The sequence below is a fragment of the Cyprinodon tularosa genome, unplaced genomic scaffold (genome assembly GCF_016077235.1).
Source record: "Cyprinodon tularosa strain WSP-4 unplaced genomic scaffold, ASM1607723v1 ctg215, whole genome shotgun sequence".
NCBI lineage: Eukaryota > Metazoa > Chordata > Actinopteri > Cyprinodontiformes > Cyprinodontidae > Cyprinodon > Cyprinodon tularosa.
The window spans coordinates 450,833-470,415 of record NW_024038800.1 but is presented as its reverse complement, the minus strand read 5'-3'; the positions used below and the strand labels follow the sequence as shown (position 1 = coordinate 470,415).

The 19,583-nt window shown below is 38.9% G+C and overlaps 1 protein-coding gene across 2 annotated transcripts; it reads right to left on the bottom strand.

Annotated features, from left to right (window-relative positions):
- Window positions 1-565: 565 nt before the first annotated feature.
- Window positions 566-19,470, bottom strand: LOC119784019 (dapper 1-like). 2 transcript variants are annotated; one of them, XM_038285844.1, is made up of 4 exons: window positions 18,874-19,470; window positions 6,516-6,669; window positions 6,014-6,124; window positions 566-2,909 (listed from the first exon to the last, which is right to left on the bottom strand). In XM_038285844.1, exons 1-4 carry the CDS (start codon window positions 19,102-19,104, stop codon window positions 1,402-1,404), a joined length of 2,004 nt encoding a protein of 667 aa, XP_038141772.1. In that variant the 5' UTR covers window positions 19,105-19,470; the 3' UTR covers window positions 566-1,401. The 2 variants fall into 2 exon arrangements, with proteins under 2 accessions (XP_038141772.1, XP_038141773.1); XM_038285845.1 differs by having other exon boundaries at window positions 6,537-6,669; window positions 18,874-19,468.
- Window positions 19,471-19,583: the final 113 nt, after the last annotated feature.

Genomic DNA, 19,583 nt, shown 5'->3' with positions numbered 1-19,583 from the left:
GTTGAATCAACGTCTGTCCACTAAGTGGAAACACAGGTGTCTAAAATATTGTAATCAGTCAGTTGGTCTATGTATAGGGTTACTGCAACTCACTGTGCTTTTAAGTGACTTGGTGTTCAAAACACTCAACATAGACCAGAGGAAGCGAAGAAAGAAAATTTTTCAGGGGATTATAAAGATAATTCTAGACAAGCATTTTAAAGGTAAAAGTTAGAAAGACCATATCCAAACAGCTTGATGCTCCTGTGGCTACAGTTGCACATATTATTCATAAATAAAGAAGATGGCCAACCTCCCTTGGAAAATTGGTGACGAAACAAACAGACTGATAAAATGAATGGTTAAAAAAAAGAGCAGAATAACTTCTACAGAGACTACAGGTTAACTTCAAACTCAAGGAGCATCAGTGTCAGATTGTACCATCCGATGTTGAAAACCATTGTTGAGAACAATGGTTGAGAACAACGAAAAGCCAAAGTGGAATTTGCCAAACTACACGTTGACAAGCCACAAAGCTTCTGCGAGAATGTCCAATGGACAACAATTTAACTTTTTGCCTAGGCACGTCAGCTCATGTTCACGAAGAAAAAAAAAAAAAAAAAGAAACATATCATGAATAGAACACTGCCCCTACAGTGACACATGGAGGGGGCTCCGTAATATTCAGGGGCTGATTTTCTTCACTTGGCATTGGTTGTCTCGAATCTCTCCAGCGTAAAACGAAATCTCCCACTATCACGGGATTGTAGAGAGAAATGTGCTGCCCGGTGACAGATAGCTTGGTCTCAGTCGCAAACAAGAATGGCTAAGAGGAGATCACTAGACTATTCTGAAGTGGCCTTCTATGAGCCCTGACCTTTTGAAGGCTGGAAAAAGGCACCCTTCAAGCCTATGACAAGTAGAGCAGTTTGCTCATGAGAAGTGGACCAAAATACATACTGAGAGGTCCAGAAGTCTCATTAACAGTATTAGGAATCTTTAGATTTAAGTGATAGCTTAAAAAGGTTGTGCAACAAAATATTAAGCTATGGGTAACATTGTTTTTGTCTAGGCTTGTTTCATGAGTTCATTTTAAAAAAATAATTCTGTTAAAGCATGGTTGAAAACAATGTCTGAATACCATTTGCTTTTATGGCTGTTAGCACAGGATAACACAAACTGGATGAAAAGAAGGATGCCCATTAATCTAGTAGCTAATGGTTGTCAAGTTCTCTGTAATTTCAACCAGAAAGGAGGTCAAATTAGATTTTTAGCAATAATCATTATGGTTGACGCATCTCATCAAGGGTACAGCCGAGGTAAGTTTTTTTTTTGGTATTTAGTTTAATATTTGTGACCAAGTAGAAGGTAGAAAGAGTTATTTTAATACCTTCATGGTATATGTTCAAAGCAGGATTTGGCTCAAACAGTGGTCATTACTTTAAGAGACCCTGTGCGGAATCGGAGAATCTTCTTTTTAAGAGCATGGGAGGCTTTGATTTTGACAAAGGCTTTTGGCTGAGTTGCAGCACTGGCAGAAGCTTGTGGTGATGCGGATGATGAGGAAGATGTAGAAGCAAGGCGGGGAGGTAGCTGCTGGGGCCACACAAGTCCTCCGCTCTCATCTGAATCACTGGAAAGTGAGCTGGAAGGCGGGGAGTACACCTCACTCATGCTAGACTCTGACTCAACAGGGACAGCCCCTGCGTAGCCCTCCTCGCTCTGACAGAGGGGGACTCGGGCCTGAGAGTCCTGGCGCCAACGTTGAGCAGGCTGCTGGTGGGAATGGGACTGGGAACAAGAGTGACCATTGCGAGCTTTTCGAGAAGATCGTTTATGTGCCTGCGCTGCATTTTGGATCTCACCCTCATCTTGGCTGAGCTCCAGGTTGGAACACCACCGTCGATTTCCACTGTGACCCTTATTGGCCACCTGGGCTGGGGTGATTTGGATTTGGTTTTGGGGAGGATTGGTTCGACCTGGGCGTCTTTCTGCGGTGTTGTATCTCTTTTCAGGAACCACTCTCTGTCCTGGGAGGCTGTTTTCAGACTGGGATCGGTTGGTTTTGTTATTTGCTTTCTTGGATTTCTGTCGATCATTGTGACTTTTTTTAGGAGCTTTGGACTTTGAATTGGGGTGGTCAGGAGAGGCGGTCGCTCGGCTGGCCTTTGATTGTTCAGGCTTATAGTGTCTCGGGGACCGTACAGGAGCATGACAAGCCTGTCCTGGAATATATTGAGCACTGACTAAATTGTGTACTTGATAAACAGGAGGCTTAGGATGTAAATAATGTTGGGGGGATGGAGGTTCACAGCAAAGGTCAAGATTTCCTAAACCACAGTTTGGCTCTAAAGAGGGCAGAGGTGATGGTAGTCTCCCTGTCAAGGGGTTTGGTCTGGACTGGGGGTAGGAGAGAGGCAAATAACAACCTTCCTCAAAAGATGGGGCCTCTGCCCTGCGGGCCTCCCCCTCTGGCAGGTCACAACCCCATTCCTGTCTCTTAAGGTTTGCCGATAGGTCAACATGGGACTGAGGATGGGGGTCAGGAAGGCGTTGCTCTGTGGTTAGAGAGGGAGTTCTCCTGTGTTGGGAGCTGTGTGTGGAGGCCCCACAGTATGGGGGGTCAGGGGTTAGAGTAGTGCGAGGCTGACATGGCCGGGGTAGGAGAGCGTATCGCTGGATGAGACTCAGGATGTAACCCTCCACTCTGAATGCCTGTTGGTAGTCTTCCTCCAAGATCTGATCCTCTGTGGGCTGCTGCTGCTGCTGCCAGGAGTGACTGACGATGCTGGGGTCCCACTGCCAAGAATCCATAACTGACCCCTCCTCTGCAATGCCCTCCAGTGGTGGGTGAGGTGCAGAAAAAGAGCGAGGAAGGCTGGGCCGAACCACTGATACATCGAACTCCCCATTCAGCAGGAAGCTGTCTCCTAGTTAGAGAGAAACAATAGAGTGAGCCAAAATTTTGTCATGACTATAATAAGCACATGGAAATTATTTATAAAAATAGTAAACTAAATTAATGAAGCAAAAAAAATGTGTATAAATATGCACCTCTTTACAGAGTTTAAAGTTTTTTTGCTACATTTAGTACATTGGCTTCAGTGTTAATGGGATGACAACAATGCAACTTTGTGGAAGTTTATTTTAACATTTACCATCATTCAGTTAATTAACGTTATATTTCAAACTTGAAATCTCATAATTATGGTATAAATTTGCATTCTGTCTCCTATAAGCTAATGCCAATAAATCAAATCTATTGCAATAATCTACCATCAGAAATCTCTTATTTAATAAATAGGATCCAACTATGTGTAATGTAATCTCCAAGTAGTACAGTCGTTCAATGAAGGCCTCAGTGGCTCATTAGAGAACATGAGTAGTGTTCATACTGAAAACTAACACTGCACATTCCAGCAGTACCGCAAAGCTAAACCTACAGCCAGGGCAACAATAAATTAGATTAGATCAAAGTGTATTTGTTTGTTAGAATAGCCCAGTCAGAGGTCTGTTTGTTTTTAGTCTGCATTTACAAAGCTGGTAGAAATATTTGGATCTTGTTTATTCACAGTAAAATGTTGTTCTCATGATGTAGAATGTAAACTTCACATACACAGACTTCACTTTAACTGCTATAATATTCTATCTAAAGGTCACAACATCCATCGTAGGACACAATTTTCAAATCATAGTTTTGGAAAACCCCCTCCTACCTCATCTTCCTTTGTAAATAATCATCCACTTGTGTGTAAATAACTCCCCAAAGTAATGTTTTGAAGCAGGGGTTCTCAAGTTCAGTCCTCAAGAGCTACCATACAACTTTTAGATGCATCTCTTCTCTAACACACCTGAAGCTAAAGGCTCAATCCACTCATTTTACTCAACATAGGCATGGTAACGAGCCACTCAATTGATTCAGGTGTGTTAAAAATGCTCCAGAACAGCTTATCTACATTGATAGTTGATTAACAGACTTTTGCTGAACTGCAGTCATCAGAATCAGCTGTGCTAAAGCAGAGAAACCTCTAAAACCTGCAGGACAGCGGCCCTCGAGGACAGTCTTTGGGAATGCCTGGCTTATAGTATAACATTTTAAATTTAAAATCCTTAGCAATCCATTTGATGCTGAGGGTGGTTATGTGTCACATTCAACACACAGACAAAATTGTTGGTACCCCTTATTTAATAAAAGAAAAAAAAACACAGAAAGATAACTAGAATCTGCCAAATTAATAATAAATAAGAATTTTATTAAAATTAACAAATCCAGGTCCGACTATAGGTCCATGCCTCAACAGAATTTTTTTAAAACTCATGGCAAAAACATGGACAAAAATTATGGTAACCCTAGAATAAGAATTTAATAATTTAACCAAAGGGAAACAATAAATCTCCCATATTATACAACATGTGAAAATAAAATGTTTTAACAATGAGAACCCCGGAGGAGGTTTTTGCCATTTGCGCAGGAAAATTCCTCTCAGATTAGACAGATGACCTTTACTAAAAATCTCCTCATTCAACCTTTCTCTGTATGAGCTGTTCTGGCTTTCCACACCCCGTCCTCCCAAAGGCCACGCCTCTCCAACATCATAAGGGGGATGCTTTCAAACACAGCATTTTCAGAACACATTAGATAAGAGGTGGAGTAAGGATATGGTAGAAGTGAAAGGGTTTTTTTTTATTTGTGAACCTCATGCACAGGCACCAGGACACATATGACTGTTACATAATGTTTATAAAGTGATTTTTTTAAATAACCTCTAAATTAAGGTGTGTCTACAATATTGTACTCAATCTATCAGCCTATATATAGGTCTACAGGAAGTCACTTTGCTGTTTCGTGACGCACAAAGTGTCTACCACACTCAACATGGACCAGAGGGAGTGATGTCTTAGACATTTATAAATAATATGATAGACAAGCATGTTAAAGGTAAAGGCTATAAGACCATCTCCAAGCAGCTTGATGTTTCTGTGACAACCGTTGCACATATTATGCAGGAGGAAAATTGATGACAAATCAAAAAGACGGATAGTATGAATGTAAGAAAGGAGCCCAGAAAAACTTCTAAAGAGACTAAATGTGAACTTAAAAGTTTAAGGAATATCAGTATCAGATCGCACCATGTATCATTGTATTAGTCAAAATGGACTTAATGGGAGACCAAGGAGGACACCATTGTTGTAAACAATTATAAAAAGCTAGACTGGAATTTGGCAAAGTACTTGTTGACAAGCCACAACTGGTAGAATGTCCTATGGATAAATGAGACAAAATTTTAATTTCTGGCCAAGTCACATCAGCTCTATGTTCACCAATAAAAAAATGAAGAATATCCAGACAAGAGCAGTGGCCCTACTGTAAAACACGGAGGAGGCTCTGTAATATTCTGGGTCACTTTCCTTCATCGGACACACAGTGTCTAAAATCTCTCAAGGGTACAATGAAATCTCAGACTATGAATGAATTAAGGAGAGAAATGTGCTGCCCAGTGTCAGAAAGCTCAATTCCAAGTTAAGGGCCTTGCAACAGCATAATGATCCAAAACACACAGCTAAAAATAGAGGAAATCATTGGACTATTCTGTATGGCCTTCTATGAGCCTTGACCTAAATCCTATTGAGCATCTTTAAAAGTAGCTGAAACATGAGACAACTGGAGCAGTTTGCTTCTGAGAATTGGAGCAAAATACATGCTGAGAGGTGAAGAAGTCTCATTGACAGTTGGAGGAATTTTTAATTGCAACAATTGCCTCAAAAGGCAGTGCCACAAAATATTAAGTTAAGGTTACCATCATTTTTGTCCCGGCCTGTTTAATGAGTTTATTTTTTTCTAATCATTCTATTGAAGCATTGTTGAAAAACAATGTATGACTTCTTTTTTCTAACCTTGATAGGAATTTGTAGTTATTTTCACTTTTGTCTGATTCAAGTAGTTTCAGTGATTATTGTAAATTTTCTTTCACTAAACATGAGGTAGCAACTATTTTGTCCAAGTGTGTATTTTCAATCTCTTGACTTTTCTTACCTATAGACTTCGGCCTGTCATTGTTGTAAGTCCCGCAATGGACAGGCTCATTGGGCTCAGCTGTGGTAGATTTTCCTTTTGGTGATTGACCCTCACTTGAATCATAGAAACCTAGGACCAGACCAAGAAGACATTTCTTATTTATCATATCTCATCATTATACACATTTTCTTAAAAACTTCCTGCTAGAGACAAATAGTGTTGAACCACCATCTAAAAAAAAACAAAACCCCTCTACATTTATAAACTCTATCATCATTATTGTCTGACTACTATCAAGAAAATAGTTTTTGGTAAAACAATAACTTAAAAATTCAGTTCAATTCAGTTTATTTATATAGCGCCACTTCCCAACACATGTCATCTCAAGGCACTTTACAGAGACAAAAATACAGAGCCATTCTTAGCTGCATTATTGATAACATCTTGACTCCTTACAAAGAGCATTTTCATTTAGAATAAAATGTAATTACACAGCTAATAGATCTCAGGAAACAGAAACCTTTTAAACAGCAGGAGTTACCAGAACTCGGCCGACTGTCACCGGTTTCTCCTTGAGCTCCCTCACAGCAGCCGTCATCGATGTCAATCTTCATATCTCCCACCTGCTGCTCCAACGCCTGCATAAGGCCCCATGGAGAACTATGGAGAGCACTCTGCAACACAAACCCATTCTCATTACTTTATTGCTTGCTCCCTCTGTTTTTCAAAATGGCTGATATGCTGATTTTACTGTAAGCATGAGGAAGCAACATGTGGCAATTTGAATATCAAACCAAATATTAAGATGAAAATAATTATGTTCCTGGAAGAGAATAATGTGATCTTTTAGCTACGTGCTTCCCCAGTTGCAGTTCTTTTTTTGTTATACATCTATCTCTCCTTGTGTGTTTCTTCAAAGACGAGTTGTGTGTCTATTGATTTGATTGATGGGAAATAGAAGATAAATGATCTGATTCAACAGAGTCATTTTCTTTCATCCTATTCCAAATTATAAAAATGGCTCAAATCTATCAACAGCAAGTGTCAAAACAAATGTTAAAAACAAAGCAAAAAAAAAAGAGAGAGAGAAAAAAAGCACAAAATTACAAATATGGTCACTGCAAGTTACTGCTGTTCTTTATTAAAATGCATCCACATGCAGTGACAATATCTGAAACTAAGGGCTTCAACATCCATCAAGGCTCAAATGGAGACCAGTCAGTTTAAACATGAATAATTCAGGATTGTCTGCTACAGAGGGGGATGTTCTTTAACTTGGCTTGTGGTGGTCACACACACACACACACACACACACACACACACACACACACACACACACACACACACACACACACACACACACACACACACACACACACACACACACACACACACACACACACACACACACACATGCATAGATAAAGACACATTTGTAAATTATAAAAAATAAACGGTACAATAGTTGCTCCTCCTCACTTTTAATACCAAGATCTGGACTATGTATTAATATGATGAAAATATAGATGTGCTGTCGTAAAGCATGAAAATATCAGTAGTAGCCCCCCCCCACACACACACACACAAACACAAGCATTGATTCATTCATTATGGCAGGGCTTAACTGCAACCACAGTACATCAGACCAGGTCTACTGCAACATTCCAAGAGCATCTAAGGCTTAACCAGCTCCTCAGTTTTGGAATGTTAGATTAAATCTCCTGATCCTTGCCTACAATCATCTGAAGCATTAGAACCATTCAACTTTAGACTAAAGTGCCTTGCTCAGCCCTACAGGACTGCAGTGAGCATAGCCTGTGCAGTTTTAAAAGAAGATGCTGGTCTGGGAGAAAATGCATCGCTACACTGTCCTCTATTCACTTTTGCACTAATGTTGTCCTACCTATGAAGAGTATCAATGATTTTCCAAACCAGAAGCCAGCACAGTTTGGACCCTGCAGAATGTCCATGATGCAGCCAACAGATCAGCTGATGGACTGGCCTGCAGCAGGACTCTGGGAGAACTAAAAATGTGAATCCAGCAAGCAAAGTTCAGGTAAGAGCAGCGAATCTAAGACCACTTCAACAACAACAACCTAATAAACATGTGGAAAAGCACCAGGACCATCACAGATTTGAAGCATAGTGTTCAGTGGCTCTGACTCTTTAATCTTCTTTATGTGTTTGTCTGCATGTGTATATAAATATATAAAAGCACATACATATAAAAACAGAACAATTTTAGCAGGACTGGATAAGCCACTGCTTCTTTCTGTTTCCTATTAAACACCCACTGTTGGGGTTACTCTCTGTTAAAGTCTGGAATTTCTTTTTCCATTTTTTGTTTTTTCTTGAACATAAAAAAAGCAATGAAGAAAAAAAAGAAAGAAAGAAAGACTAGTCACAGAGCAAGTCTGGTCAGACTGTTGGTTTTTGTCAGACTGGATGTGTTAGATGGTGACATCATCTAACACACACTAACATATGTAGTCACTTGCATTCAAGCTTGTCTTGGTTTGTTAACACACATTGTTGTGTATCTGGGACTTCTGAGCTACAATTCAGATATAACTAGTTGGAAAGCCTTAAAACCTACCAGACATCAGCAGTCTAAACGTTCTCTTTTCCTGTCTTTTCTTTTCTCCATCCTGGGAGACTGTAAAAACTAAGTTGGGTTGCTACAACATAAGCAAAGCTTAAACTCAACACATGCAGCTGTGCAAGCAGCTGTTTGTTGGAGGCAATGCCACTGTCACTCAAGTCTTCATTCAGGAGATTGAGCGTGTCCTCGTGACAAGGTTACACTATTTTTACACTCCAGACCTTCTTTAATGAAGCGCCTGCTGCTGCCAGCAGCTCTCCTGCACATCTTTGGTCACTGTCTTTGTTTCCCAGTGCCAAATTAAACACTGCTGCAAGGAATGTACACAGTGAGAAACACAGTTGATGAGAAATCACTGAAAAGCTCATTAATCACAGTGACAGACTGTGTGTTTTTCCTTTTTTTTAAAGACAGTTCCCTATTTTTGAGCAAACTGCTCATCTTTTAGATTTTGCACTTTTTTTCAGAAAATTAATATAGACACTGATCTATCAGAACCAGTTCTCATCTAATTGATAGCCAAACTGTTTGTTTAAACCTCTAGATAAAAAAAAAAGCTCTTTAAGCATACAGATGAAAAAACAGGTTGGCATTGTTGAGGAATTGTGTTTTTTCGTGTGAATTCTTTGGAGCGTTTCAATAGCATTCAAGGATCAGTTTGTCTCAGGCATTTTTTTCAATCAAGAAAAATAATTGTATGATTTTGTAAAATAACATTCCACTGATTTTAAAGAATTTCCATGTAGGGCCTCACCTCTTTACAGCAGAAAGGCCCTCTCATATATGGAGGATAACATGGAACAGAAAAGAGAATCATTGTAAAATAGATTTTTTTTTAAACAAATTAATCTTTCAAAATGAGTCGAAACCCTACAGATAAACCCACCCAAGCCACCCAAAACACTTTAATTGCCAGGATTAGGAAACAAATGACATCTTGGCTTCATGAGAGGAAGTAACCCAAGTCTGAGTCATGAAAACAACACGGTTCTTGTCATGGGATCAACAGATAATGTAAGTAGTTATTCAGAAACAGGAGGAATAATCAAATTTAAGGATTCTGTGGGAGGAAAGGCCCTGTGTCTGTATAAAATACCCGGATAATATTCAAGAACCACATTAAAAATCATATCATCAATGAAGACATTCCTTTAAAAGGTCCTTCTTTATTATTTACTAACAACATTTAGGAGCCATAATGACAAACTCATCAGAATAATAATGTTGGTCAGAACTGAATAAATGACATCATCTCTAATATTGTCAACTGCTTTGCTTTTTAGTTTAGAGTTTTTTTCAAACAATACTCATACCGGACTTGTTTAAGGGTGCTTTGTATATAACCTACTTTGATAAAAATATTTTTTTCTGATTTTCCCCTTTGTTTCTTTCCCCTGTTTTTGTACTGATGATCGAGTTTAACGTGTTAAACACACACATATCATCATTGTTCATCGAAAACTAACAACTGTGTTTCTTGCTTTCGTTATTCCAACTTTTCTTGAAATATTTCTGAAATTCAGATACACAAAAAAACATAAATAATGAAGAAAATTTTGATTGTTTAGCATCTTTCACAACTTAAAAAAAAACCCCCACAGAAGCTAGAGATAAATGTGCAGGCTCCTCACCTCCGCACTCCAAAGTCTGTTTGCCCTGTTTTGTCCCATATGTGGTCATAATTCAAACAACTCCTGTTGTAGGGCAAATAACCCAAGCCATGCTTCTGTGACCTCTTCACCCCAAACACTGTCCTTTCTTTGTTTTGACAAGGCTGTGTATTGTCTTACTGTACACAAAGCTCCAGCATTAATGCATTTTGAGTGGAGATCTTTGTTTTGGCTGCTGAAGGGCAACTGGGTAAAAAAAAAATGGGATGGAGGAGGGGAAATTATTGGAAATCAACTAATCAATGATTCGGTTTCACGCAATCGATCGTTTACAACCTCTTTAGGTGCACATACTCAAATACACACAGTGCCACACAAAGGAAAATGGAAAATGCTCATTCTGAAAAAATAATCTGTAAAACAAAAAAGAAGAAAAATATTTAGTTCATACAAAAATCTGTTGTTGTTTTTTTTCAGATTCACTGACATGCCTGACAGATCTCACACTGGCATGCTGACAATGTGTGCACTGTAGCACTGCTGTTTTACTGCATCCTGTGTCCCACAGAGGTGGGGGATGTGGGAGACAGCAGACGCACTGAGGCCAGACTCTCTGAGAAAGCAGAGCTTTTCACACAGCGGGCAAACAAAACATCTGGGATTCGAACATCTTAAACGAAGCATGTCCATAATTGAGTCCAGTTATGAACAGACCCATATAATAAGTAGAAGACGAGTAATTGTTTTTCAGCAATAAGCATTAATCAGTTCAGATTAAAAAGAAAAGAAAAAAGAGCTGGATATTTTATATCTAGCAACATGAATATAGACTGAAATCAGCTGTTTGTCTGTTAAAAAGGAGTCTGTCAAGTTAACAGATGGGACAGTTTTGTAATTTCCACCAGAAATATATAAAAACTGCCCTATTTGTCCACATCTAAAACATCCCAAAACATGATCAAAAATCCTCAAATGCCAAAGTTTCCGTAGGCTGCTGCTTTGTGTGGGCATCCACTTATTTCCCATAATTACAAAAATGTGTTACACATTACTGATTACTTCTGACTAAAATGATTTTCCTTTAACTCTGACGTCAGTAGACCAAATAATAAAAAAAGTATACAGACTGACCTTTAGAACTAAGTAGAAATGTTTGATGAGACTTGGATGCTGTTTTTGTTGAGGTCCAGGATGCACAGTTTCAACATGTTAGGTGGTAATTATTTTGGTAACACAGCTTTGTATTTAAAATATATATTAAAAAGAAAAAAAAAACGCTTAGGTGAACATTGTCATTGGAGCCTTAAAGTTCCTCTTTTTTCTTCTTTATCCTTCCATCCTGTAAGGATTTGAGGCTTTATGTACAATGCTGCGTATCTGTGCTGTAAAGAGTACCAATATTGATTGCACATTTTTCTAGATGTATCTGTATAGTAATACATTCTCTATTTTACACAACATGTTCTGTAATAAGAAGAGGGAAGAAAAAGGCATGCAGCCAGCATGCCTGACCCAATGTAATTAAAGCTATGTTGTGACTGGATCCACACAGAGTAGTCTGTGGGAGGCCGGATCCTCACACACACACACACACACACACACACACACACACACACACACACACACACACACACACACACACACACACACACACACACACACACTACAGACACAGACACACACACATACACACACACACACACACACACACACCCTGCCCCCAGTTTCACTGTTTGACTTTACTTCTCATCTCTTATTTTCATTAGCCCATGGTCATATTTTAAATCCCTTATCTCAACACTGTAAATGTTTCTTTAAGATTCTTTCATTCCAGTTTGACAGAGGGGCTATTCTGAATGCATGCGATGTTTATCCAAGCAGAGTCTGAGTACACTCTTGACTCTGTCCTACAGTGGTTTGTAGAAAGCAGCTTGAGTTTAAAAGAATCCCTAAACAGAAACGCAGTCGGCTCAGTTTATGGGAGTGAGCCATCTTTTAAACCACTTAGAGTCCACTTTAAGTTCTCTAATGAATACATAATTTTAATATTTTTTGCAGGGACATAATTGTCTAAGCAGGCAGCATAAAGAATGCAAGAGGAAATTGTTTGAGTGCTAGAGCAAAGCGACAGAAACCAGAGAGCAAAACATGCAAATGGTCTGTCACTGGTGACTGATGTTTTGCTTTATATACAGAAACTAATGGCTGATCACGAAATCCTGCAGAGTATGGCAAACAAATTCCTCATAATGGCTATAAAAAAATAAAAAAATAAATAAAAGCTTAATTTATCAACAGCAACCTTCTTCCGAAGTTGGAAATTCTCTTGACAAGAAGTAATTGTCATTATCAAGATATCTGCATGTTTCAATACAATCTCATTGATGTTGGTTTTACTGGAAGTTTCATTTTGGAATAAAACATTGCATGTCAATAACAAATCTGACATAGCATAAAAAAAATAATAATATAAGAGTAGTTTGGGTATATTTTAGCTACATTAACAGCTATGGTTTGATTATATGTTACAATGGACTGCCATACATGGCTGCAATCATTACAATCTTGGAAACACTGAGCTCATTTATATCACATTTGGCTTCAAAGATCAACTTCCTAACTACTAATTGATGCATGTGTGTCACAGTCATGCAAAATTCATCTAATCCCATCCACCATCTCCAAACTCTCTCAGCAGGGTTGCTCAGAGGCAGGTCAGAGCTCCATGCTTTCTCAGCTGCTGTCTGGTGTCCTGCAGCTGTCAGCACCTTTAGCATAACACACACTGTATCCAGGAAAAATAAGGCCCCTCCACTAGGTCCGGGGGCCCTCAGTCACGTCAAAAGCACGCACGCGCCAACAAACACTCACACCCAGGCGGTCTCTAGGGTCAAATGTTTCTATATCATGCTCTAATGGCTTGAACCTGTACATAGAAGATGAGATGGGGGGGATTTGTCTCGACCACAGATGGTGACCTGATATTTATGAAGTCTCTATCTGAGGCTTCAATTAAAGTCCAATTCCCCTCTGAGGAATATCTGACTTAATCAAAACGCATGGGCGACCAGAGGAGTGCAGACAAGAAAAACAAAAGAAAAAAATGACGTCATGTAATTTATTTATTTTTTAAGTTTATGCGCAAATAGGGTGCAGAGACACTGGTGCGCACTGGAAATCATGTCACGCATCTCTCAAAATTTCGTTTGCGCTAATTTGATCTTGAAACAGAATGATGGACAAAGTTTAGACTCAGAGACTACGTCATGGCACCGGGTACAAGGCCTGCTTATGCGCGCATGGTCATCTGACTAAGATCGGCATGATTAGTATTCTGCTCCATATGCGCCTTTTGTTAGGCCACCGGCGAGGCAGAGGAGCAGACACAGGCAGGGAGGAACGAGGTGTGGTGACGAGACCCTCTTTAATAATGCCTATGTTTTATGACGGCGCATTGCTTAAGAAAGCACAACAACAAAAAGGAAAGAAAACAGCAAAATGTGCAGAAAGCGTACCACCTAATAACCAAAGATAGAGATAACATAAAGAAGCAAAGTTTTAGAATTTAACCTGTGGAGCTGGATAGATAATTTGTAATTGTCTACAATTTAATCAGTGTTTTCAATAATAATGATGTAATCTTAACAGTTAAAACACACTTTTACAAATGCATGTACTCCATGCATTTAGATTCTAAATTTATGTTAAAATCTAAACTACAATACAAGCATTATTTCTGCACAATCAATGGCCCCATACGTCATTTAATAGACTCATAAAAGGGACCTTTGCTAAGCCAACCCAGCAATAGAATTTCTTTAACCTTCTCGTTTGCTCTCTATACCAAAAAGTAAACTGACAGTGAAGATGTTCCAGGTTTAAACAATTAGGAAGGTTTGCTAACATTGAAACTTAAGCATTTGTGTTATCATTTACCCATTTAAATCTGGATATAGGATAAAATAATTGTACAAACAAACTCACTTCCTAAATCAGATGTTTCAGCAGGTCCTGTCTTTACATTAGTTTAGTTTGATTTATCAGTTAACTCTGTGAAACAAATTAAGAATTTTAAACGTCTCAGCTGCTACTGCGGCTGTGATTGGCTAAAAACTCAGATACCCAATCAGCTCACTCAAAGAATTGCACAGAATTCCCCTCCCTTTTTTGAACACTTTCTACAGGATGCTGCTCAGATTGATAAATGTAGTTCAGTTTGAATTCTACATCCATCTGGCTTATGCCAGGTTAGTAGAAAGTTATCCATTGGTGAGAGTGCAGGAGGCAAGCTAATTGGAAACACCGGTATTGGCCCTTCATCCTTATAAAAAGGCTTAGGTGCTGTGTAGCATCAGAAGGATATGGGCTTATTTCTCCCCTCACTTTTGTCATGGTTATTTTTTTCAGGTTTTGCTTTGACTTGATTTGGTTTATTTTAGCCCAGTTTGCTTAGTTTAACTCTCAACATTTTCAACCATCACTTGTCCTGATTGCCAGATTTAGTCAGAGTCTGTTCTTATGTGTAAACTTAAATTACTTAGATTGTCCAATCAGTGCAGCTTAATATCAGACACAGATCAAAAACAAATAGGTGATTATGAATGTCTATTTCATTTATCAAAAGAACAAAAAAACAACACAAAAACAAATTGATCCAATGTGAACCAAATTCACTTTGTTTTTTAATGGGTTTATGGTGAATAACAACATCCTAGATTTTTAACTGTCCTGCATGATTAAGAGATCTTTCAATAAAAAAACCATCTAAAGACACAGAGTTGGATAAAGGGCCAAAAGCAAGACATAATTCCAAAATAAAATGCAATATAAAAATAAATGAAAATAAAGTTACTGTCATCTGTATGCCTGGAAAGGGCAACAAGCCATTTGCAAGACCTAAACCCCAGCAAAATATGTTGAGAGCCTTTATCCTCTAAAAGCTTATCTTGTCCCTTAACACTTCACAGTGACAACAGTAAGAATGCTATCCTGGGTAGGAAAGAAACTGTAGACTGCTGTGCTGAATCTGGACAGCCTTATGGATTAGTGGCAAAGACATATGAATAATACTAATCACTTTAGGAAAACATAAGAAGAAAAGGTACACAAAAGAAAAGATAAAACAGTGCATTTACTTTCCTCTTCCTACCTCCTTCCTTACTGCCAACACTATTCAGATAGCACATATCTTGGCAACCACTAATGAACTTTCCCTTTTGGTTTAAGTGTCTTTACACATTTGATCTGTTCAGAAGCATCTTATTTGCATTGTGATGGACTATTTTGCTAATTCAGGACCTGGTAAACTTGTTATTTATGGAATCGTGAATTCTTATCTGTCATAAACAGTTGCAAAGGACAATTACCCTCCAGCAGATTGTGACCTCAAGCTCAAGCATACTTGGGTTAAGCATGAGGACTTTTTTACAAAGCATACCAACATGTTCACCTTTGCACAGTTTGGAATTGCCCAGTCAAAGTCTAGACTTGACTAGTTGGGGTTCAATTATTATTTTAAGGTTTAATTTGGTTTGTCGAGCCCCTCCCCTCCCCATATGACTAAAATCATAATTTTAAACCAATCTTTGTACTTGTTCTGATTAATTTTTTAGATTCAAATTTTTTAACTCATAACTTTTCAGTTTGAGAAAAACAGTAAGACAGAGAAAAATCTGTAAGAGGGCAAATTCTTTCTCACCACACTCTGACCAAAGCTTTTCTTTCATCTGTCTCTCTTTTTGCCTTGCTTAATGTTTCTGTAGTGCTTGTGCCAAAGGCAATGCAGATTTTCTAAGCTGTGTCTTGTGATTAGCCATTCTAAAACATGGTTCTTGGATTTCTAAGAAGTCTGGATCTGTTTTATTTTCTTTGTATCTGATCCCTTTGGAGTTTATTCGTAGAAGAAATGGTTATTCCTGCCTTACAGATGACTGCCAGATTTACTTTCCTTAGACACCTAATAAACCATGCTCCATCAAACCCTATTATCTTGTATTGAGGACATGAAGCTTGGATAGCTTTGCATTTTCAAAGTTTGAAATGAAAGGACAACAGAGGTTGTTTCACACAGGCCGATACAGTCTGAACCTTACACAACCCAGTTACTAATAGTGGTTGCCTGGAGCTGTACATCAAACAATGCAACAAACCTGGGATTTATTATGGAGCTGGATTTTTTTGGGATATCTGATAAACACATTAGCTTTACTTTTCAGAGAAGTTTCTTCCAGTTACATAAGACAAATGGCAAAACGTCAGCTGGTTTTCTCCATGCATTACCTGGAGAAAATAGTACATGTTTATCTCAGTTTATCTTAACAACTGGAATGCACGTTATGCTAGGGTTGGTCAGGCTTCACTTTCACACCTTCAGCTTTTTCAAAATGCGGATGCCTGTATTTTTCCCTATCTTTGCCCACATCTTTCCAGCTCTGTCCTCTCTATATTTCCTCCGTATGCACCGTGGAGTGAATGAGAAAATCCTGATGTTGGCTTATAAAGGCTTAAACGCCCTTGCTCATCTAAGACTCACTGTTTTGCTCCAGGCTCGTCTTTCTTCCAGTCCCTTAGATTACTCAACCAGCTGCTTTTAGTTCTCCCCAAAACAAGACAGAAACTTAAAGGAGATCTATCTTTCTTATTGTAGCTCCTAAACTTTGGGAGCTTTAATTGTTAGACAGACATCTGTGCTTCCTGTTTAGAATTCCCTTTAAGGAACAAATCTTTTTCCAATGGATGCAGTCATATTGTGTATTGAGATGCTCCTCTAAATGGCTCTATTTTCATTAATGTTTTATTATAATTTTTGTTACAATTATCATATTTTTTCAGTATATCACTCTTGATAAACCTATTTTTTAAATTAAGTTTATAAATACTTTATAAACACATTGGATTAGATCCCAAATATGCCCGACATCCAGTGTTACAGTACAGTGAAAATAAAGATTTGTCACCCAGTAATTGCATTGATCTCTAAAAGGCAATATCTTTGCAAGATATTTTCATGAATCTAAAGCTTATTTTATTTTTTACTCAAAAAAACATATGCATCCCACATCATTTTTAACTGATTTTACCTATATCTCAAATCAAACTGACAAATGAATACATTTCTCTGCTGGACACAGCACACAACCAATGATTAGTGCATTTAAGTGATCCAACACCTCAGTTTAGGTTTCTTATTTTTATTCCTTAATATTCATCTCACATTTTTACTTGCATTCACTCTTAGTTATATTAGATTAGTTATATGCTACATAGCAGCAAAAGGTTTGATGTCTATGTGACCACACTGCATGGCTCTTAGTACAATCTGGCAACAATAAAACACAAGCAAGTAGTTTGTGAAGAGCACCAAAGCGGATTAGGATAGCCAGGTTTCATTATCAAAGATCTTCAGGGATCATTTAGAGTCAAGCCGTTAAAAAGCCTCGTAATAAGGTCAACGCATTCCATTAGGATGACTTTCAATTCTTAAAGACGTTTCCTGCAGAGCAGCTGCTTTACAGACTTATAAGGAGTTCAAAAATGAGTTAGCTTCACTGCACATACACACCTGCAGTACTGCATTTTTTTATTTCATTGATTAGTAGATATTCACAAACACTAACATATGGCAAAAACTGTGAATATGATAAATATTATAGTCAGCTTTTTCTTAAGTTTATCATCCCATTAGTTAGGTGTAATTGGAGTCAAACAGCAGATCAAACACATATAACCTTTTCAAGCTTATATAGTAATGTGTTGAAATCTGTCAAAAGTTTGTTTGCCTATAGCCTTTAACACCAGATAATAGGTTTGAACCTCATTCCTCCTCTAAAATCATTGACTTATACATTCTTAACCTAATAAGCAGTTTCTATTTTTGAATTTTCTTTTATAGAAGTCTATATTTAATCTATTCATATAGATGAGATTTGTCAGGTTTTTGTTTTTTGGAAGAAAATACACCTCTTGAGAGTCTTTAATACTCTTTAGACAGAAAAGAAGCTGATTGGAGGAGCTACAATCTCCTGTTTGTTCGCATTGAAACCATTATTTGTCTTGATTAACCCAGTTTTCTACTCTTATAATCCTGGTATTGTTTAACGACGCAGCATATAGGCGCAACTTTCCAAAAGCTCTGCGTCAAAAGTACATATTCAAAAAAAGACAGTCATGTTTTGGGATTTTTCACAGTTTACGAGCTCAGGCGCGAATTTCGTAATTCTTATGATATTCAGAAAGCACAAATAAGAGCTTGTTAAGGGGTGAGACCTACAAAACTCTTCAACGAGGGAACAAAGGGCCATTAAATAGAGGGTCTATGCCACAAGCGGCGGCTGCTCCTCCCCCTGATTTCGCTCCCCACAGGCATAAATCTCAACCCAAAGCACAGAAACGCTTTCCAGCCTTTTATACAGAGAGCCTATTTATCAAGTTGGGTAACTTTTTTGCAGTTAGAGGTCACCTCAGCACAAAAGGCGCTGGCCCAAACGCAGAGTCCATCCAACGGTCAAACAGATCACAATGGAGATTCTCTGCAGGCTTTCAGATATTTAAAAGTGTAAGGACTACAAATGACATGACTAAAGACAGATGAGGTGATGTTTTTAATAGACCAAGGAAATCTAACCGTTCAGTTTAGGAAAAAATAATGACACTTAGAAACTCCTTACCAACTGACGCCTCAGCGTCAGGTTTTCCTGGCCCCAGCTGCTGAAGCATTCCAGTTCTCCTCTGGAGCCATCCTGGGCCAGAGACTCACCCAGAGCCAGTGCTCCCAGCACCAGACGCTCCTGCCTCTGTCTGCGCAGCTCCAGCTCACACAGCCCAGCCAGACTGGCCTCCAGGCGCTCCTTGGTCCGACTGCGCTCAACGGTTGCTGGGAAGGAGAGCGCACGCTGCATCTCCACCCAAATAAAGTCTGCTGTTAACAATCAATCAATAAAATTAATGATAATAAAAATCCAAATGTCAGCTTTAAACTGTTGTTTTCTGAAGTCCGGTTCGCCCAGGTTTAGGAGGGCAAACGCAAACTACAGAGGGTCCAACTCTATCATATTCCTCATGATAGCGCGGCTGTCTTGGAGCAGCGGCATGGTTTCTCTGTCCTCCTCTGCGCTGCACATTTTTTTTGGCTTGCAGCTGTCAAACGCATCCATGGAGCCCCGCCCTCCGCGGAGCAGCCACGGGGGGAAATTGAGGGGACTCACCCCCCCGCCTCCCCCCACTTTCCCAACCCTTTTTTGTAAAATCAGTTTTTGCAGTATTGGATCCAGGAGGCTGGGCTGAGGTGCTGAGCTGCAAAGTGTCCCATCCCCCTTGATTCTTTACAGTGACGCGTCGACCTCACCCATCCTAGGACTAATGGACTTTCAAGGGGGAT

Bases quoted from the DNA above. Each gene is read 5' to 3' on its own strand.
- LOC119784019 (XM_038285844.1), bottom strand. From the start codon at position 19,104: ATGCAGCGTGCGCTCTCCTTCCCAGCAACCGTTGAGCGCAGTCGGACC. The intron at 6,125-6,515 runs GTTTCTGTTTCC...GTCTGGTCCTAG, and splicing joins TAACTCCTGCTGTTTAAAAG to GTTTCTATGATTCAAGTGAG. The intron at 2,910-6,013 runs GTAAGAAAAGTC...CTCTCTAACTAG, and splicing joins TGACAGGCCGAAGTCTATAG to GAGACAGCTTCCTGCTGAAT.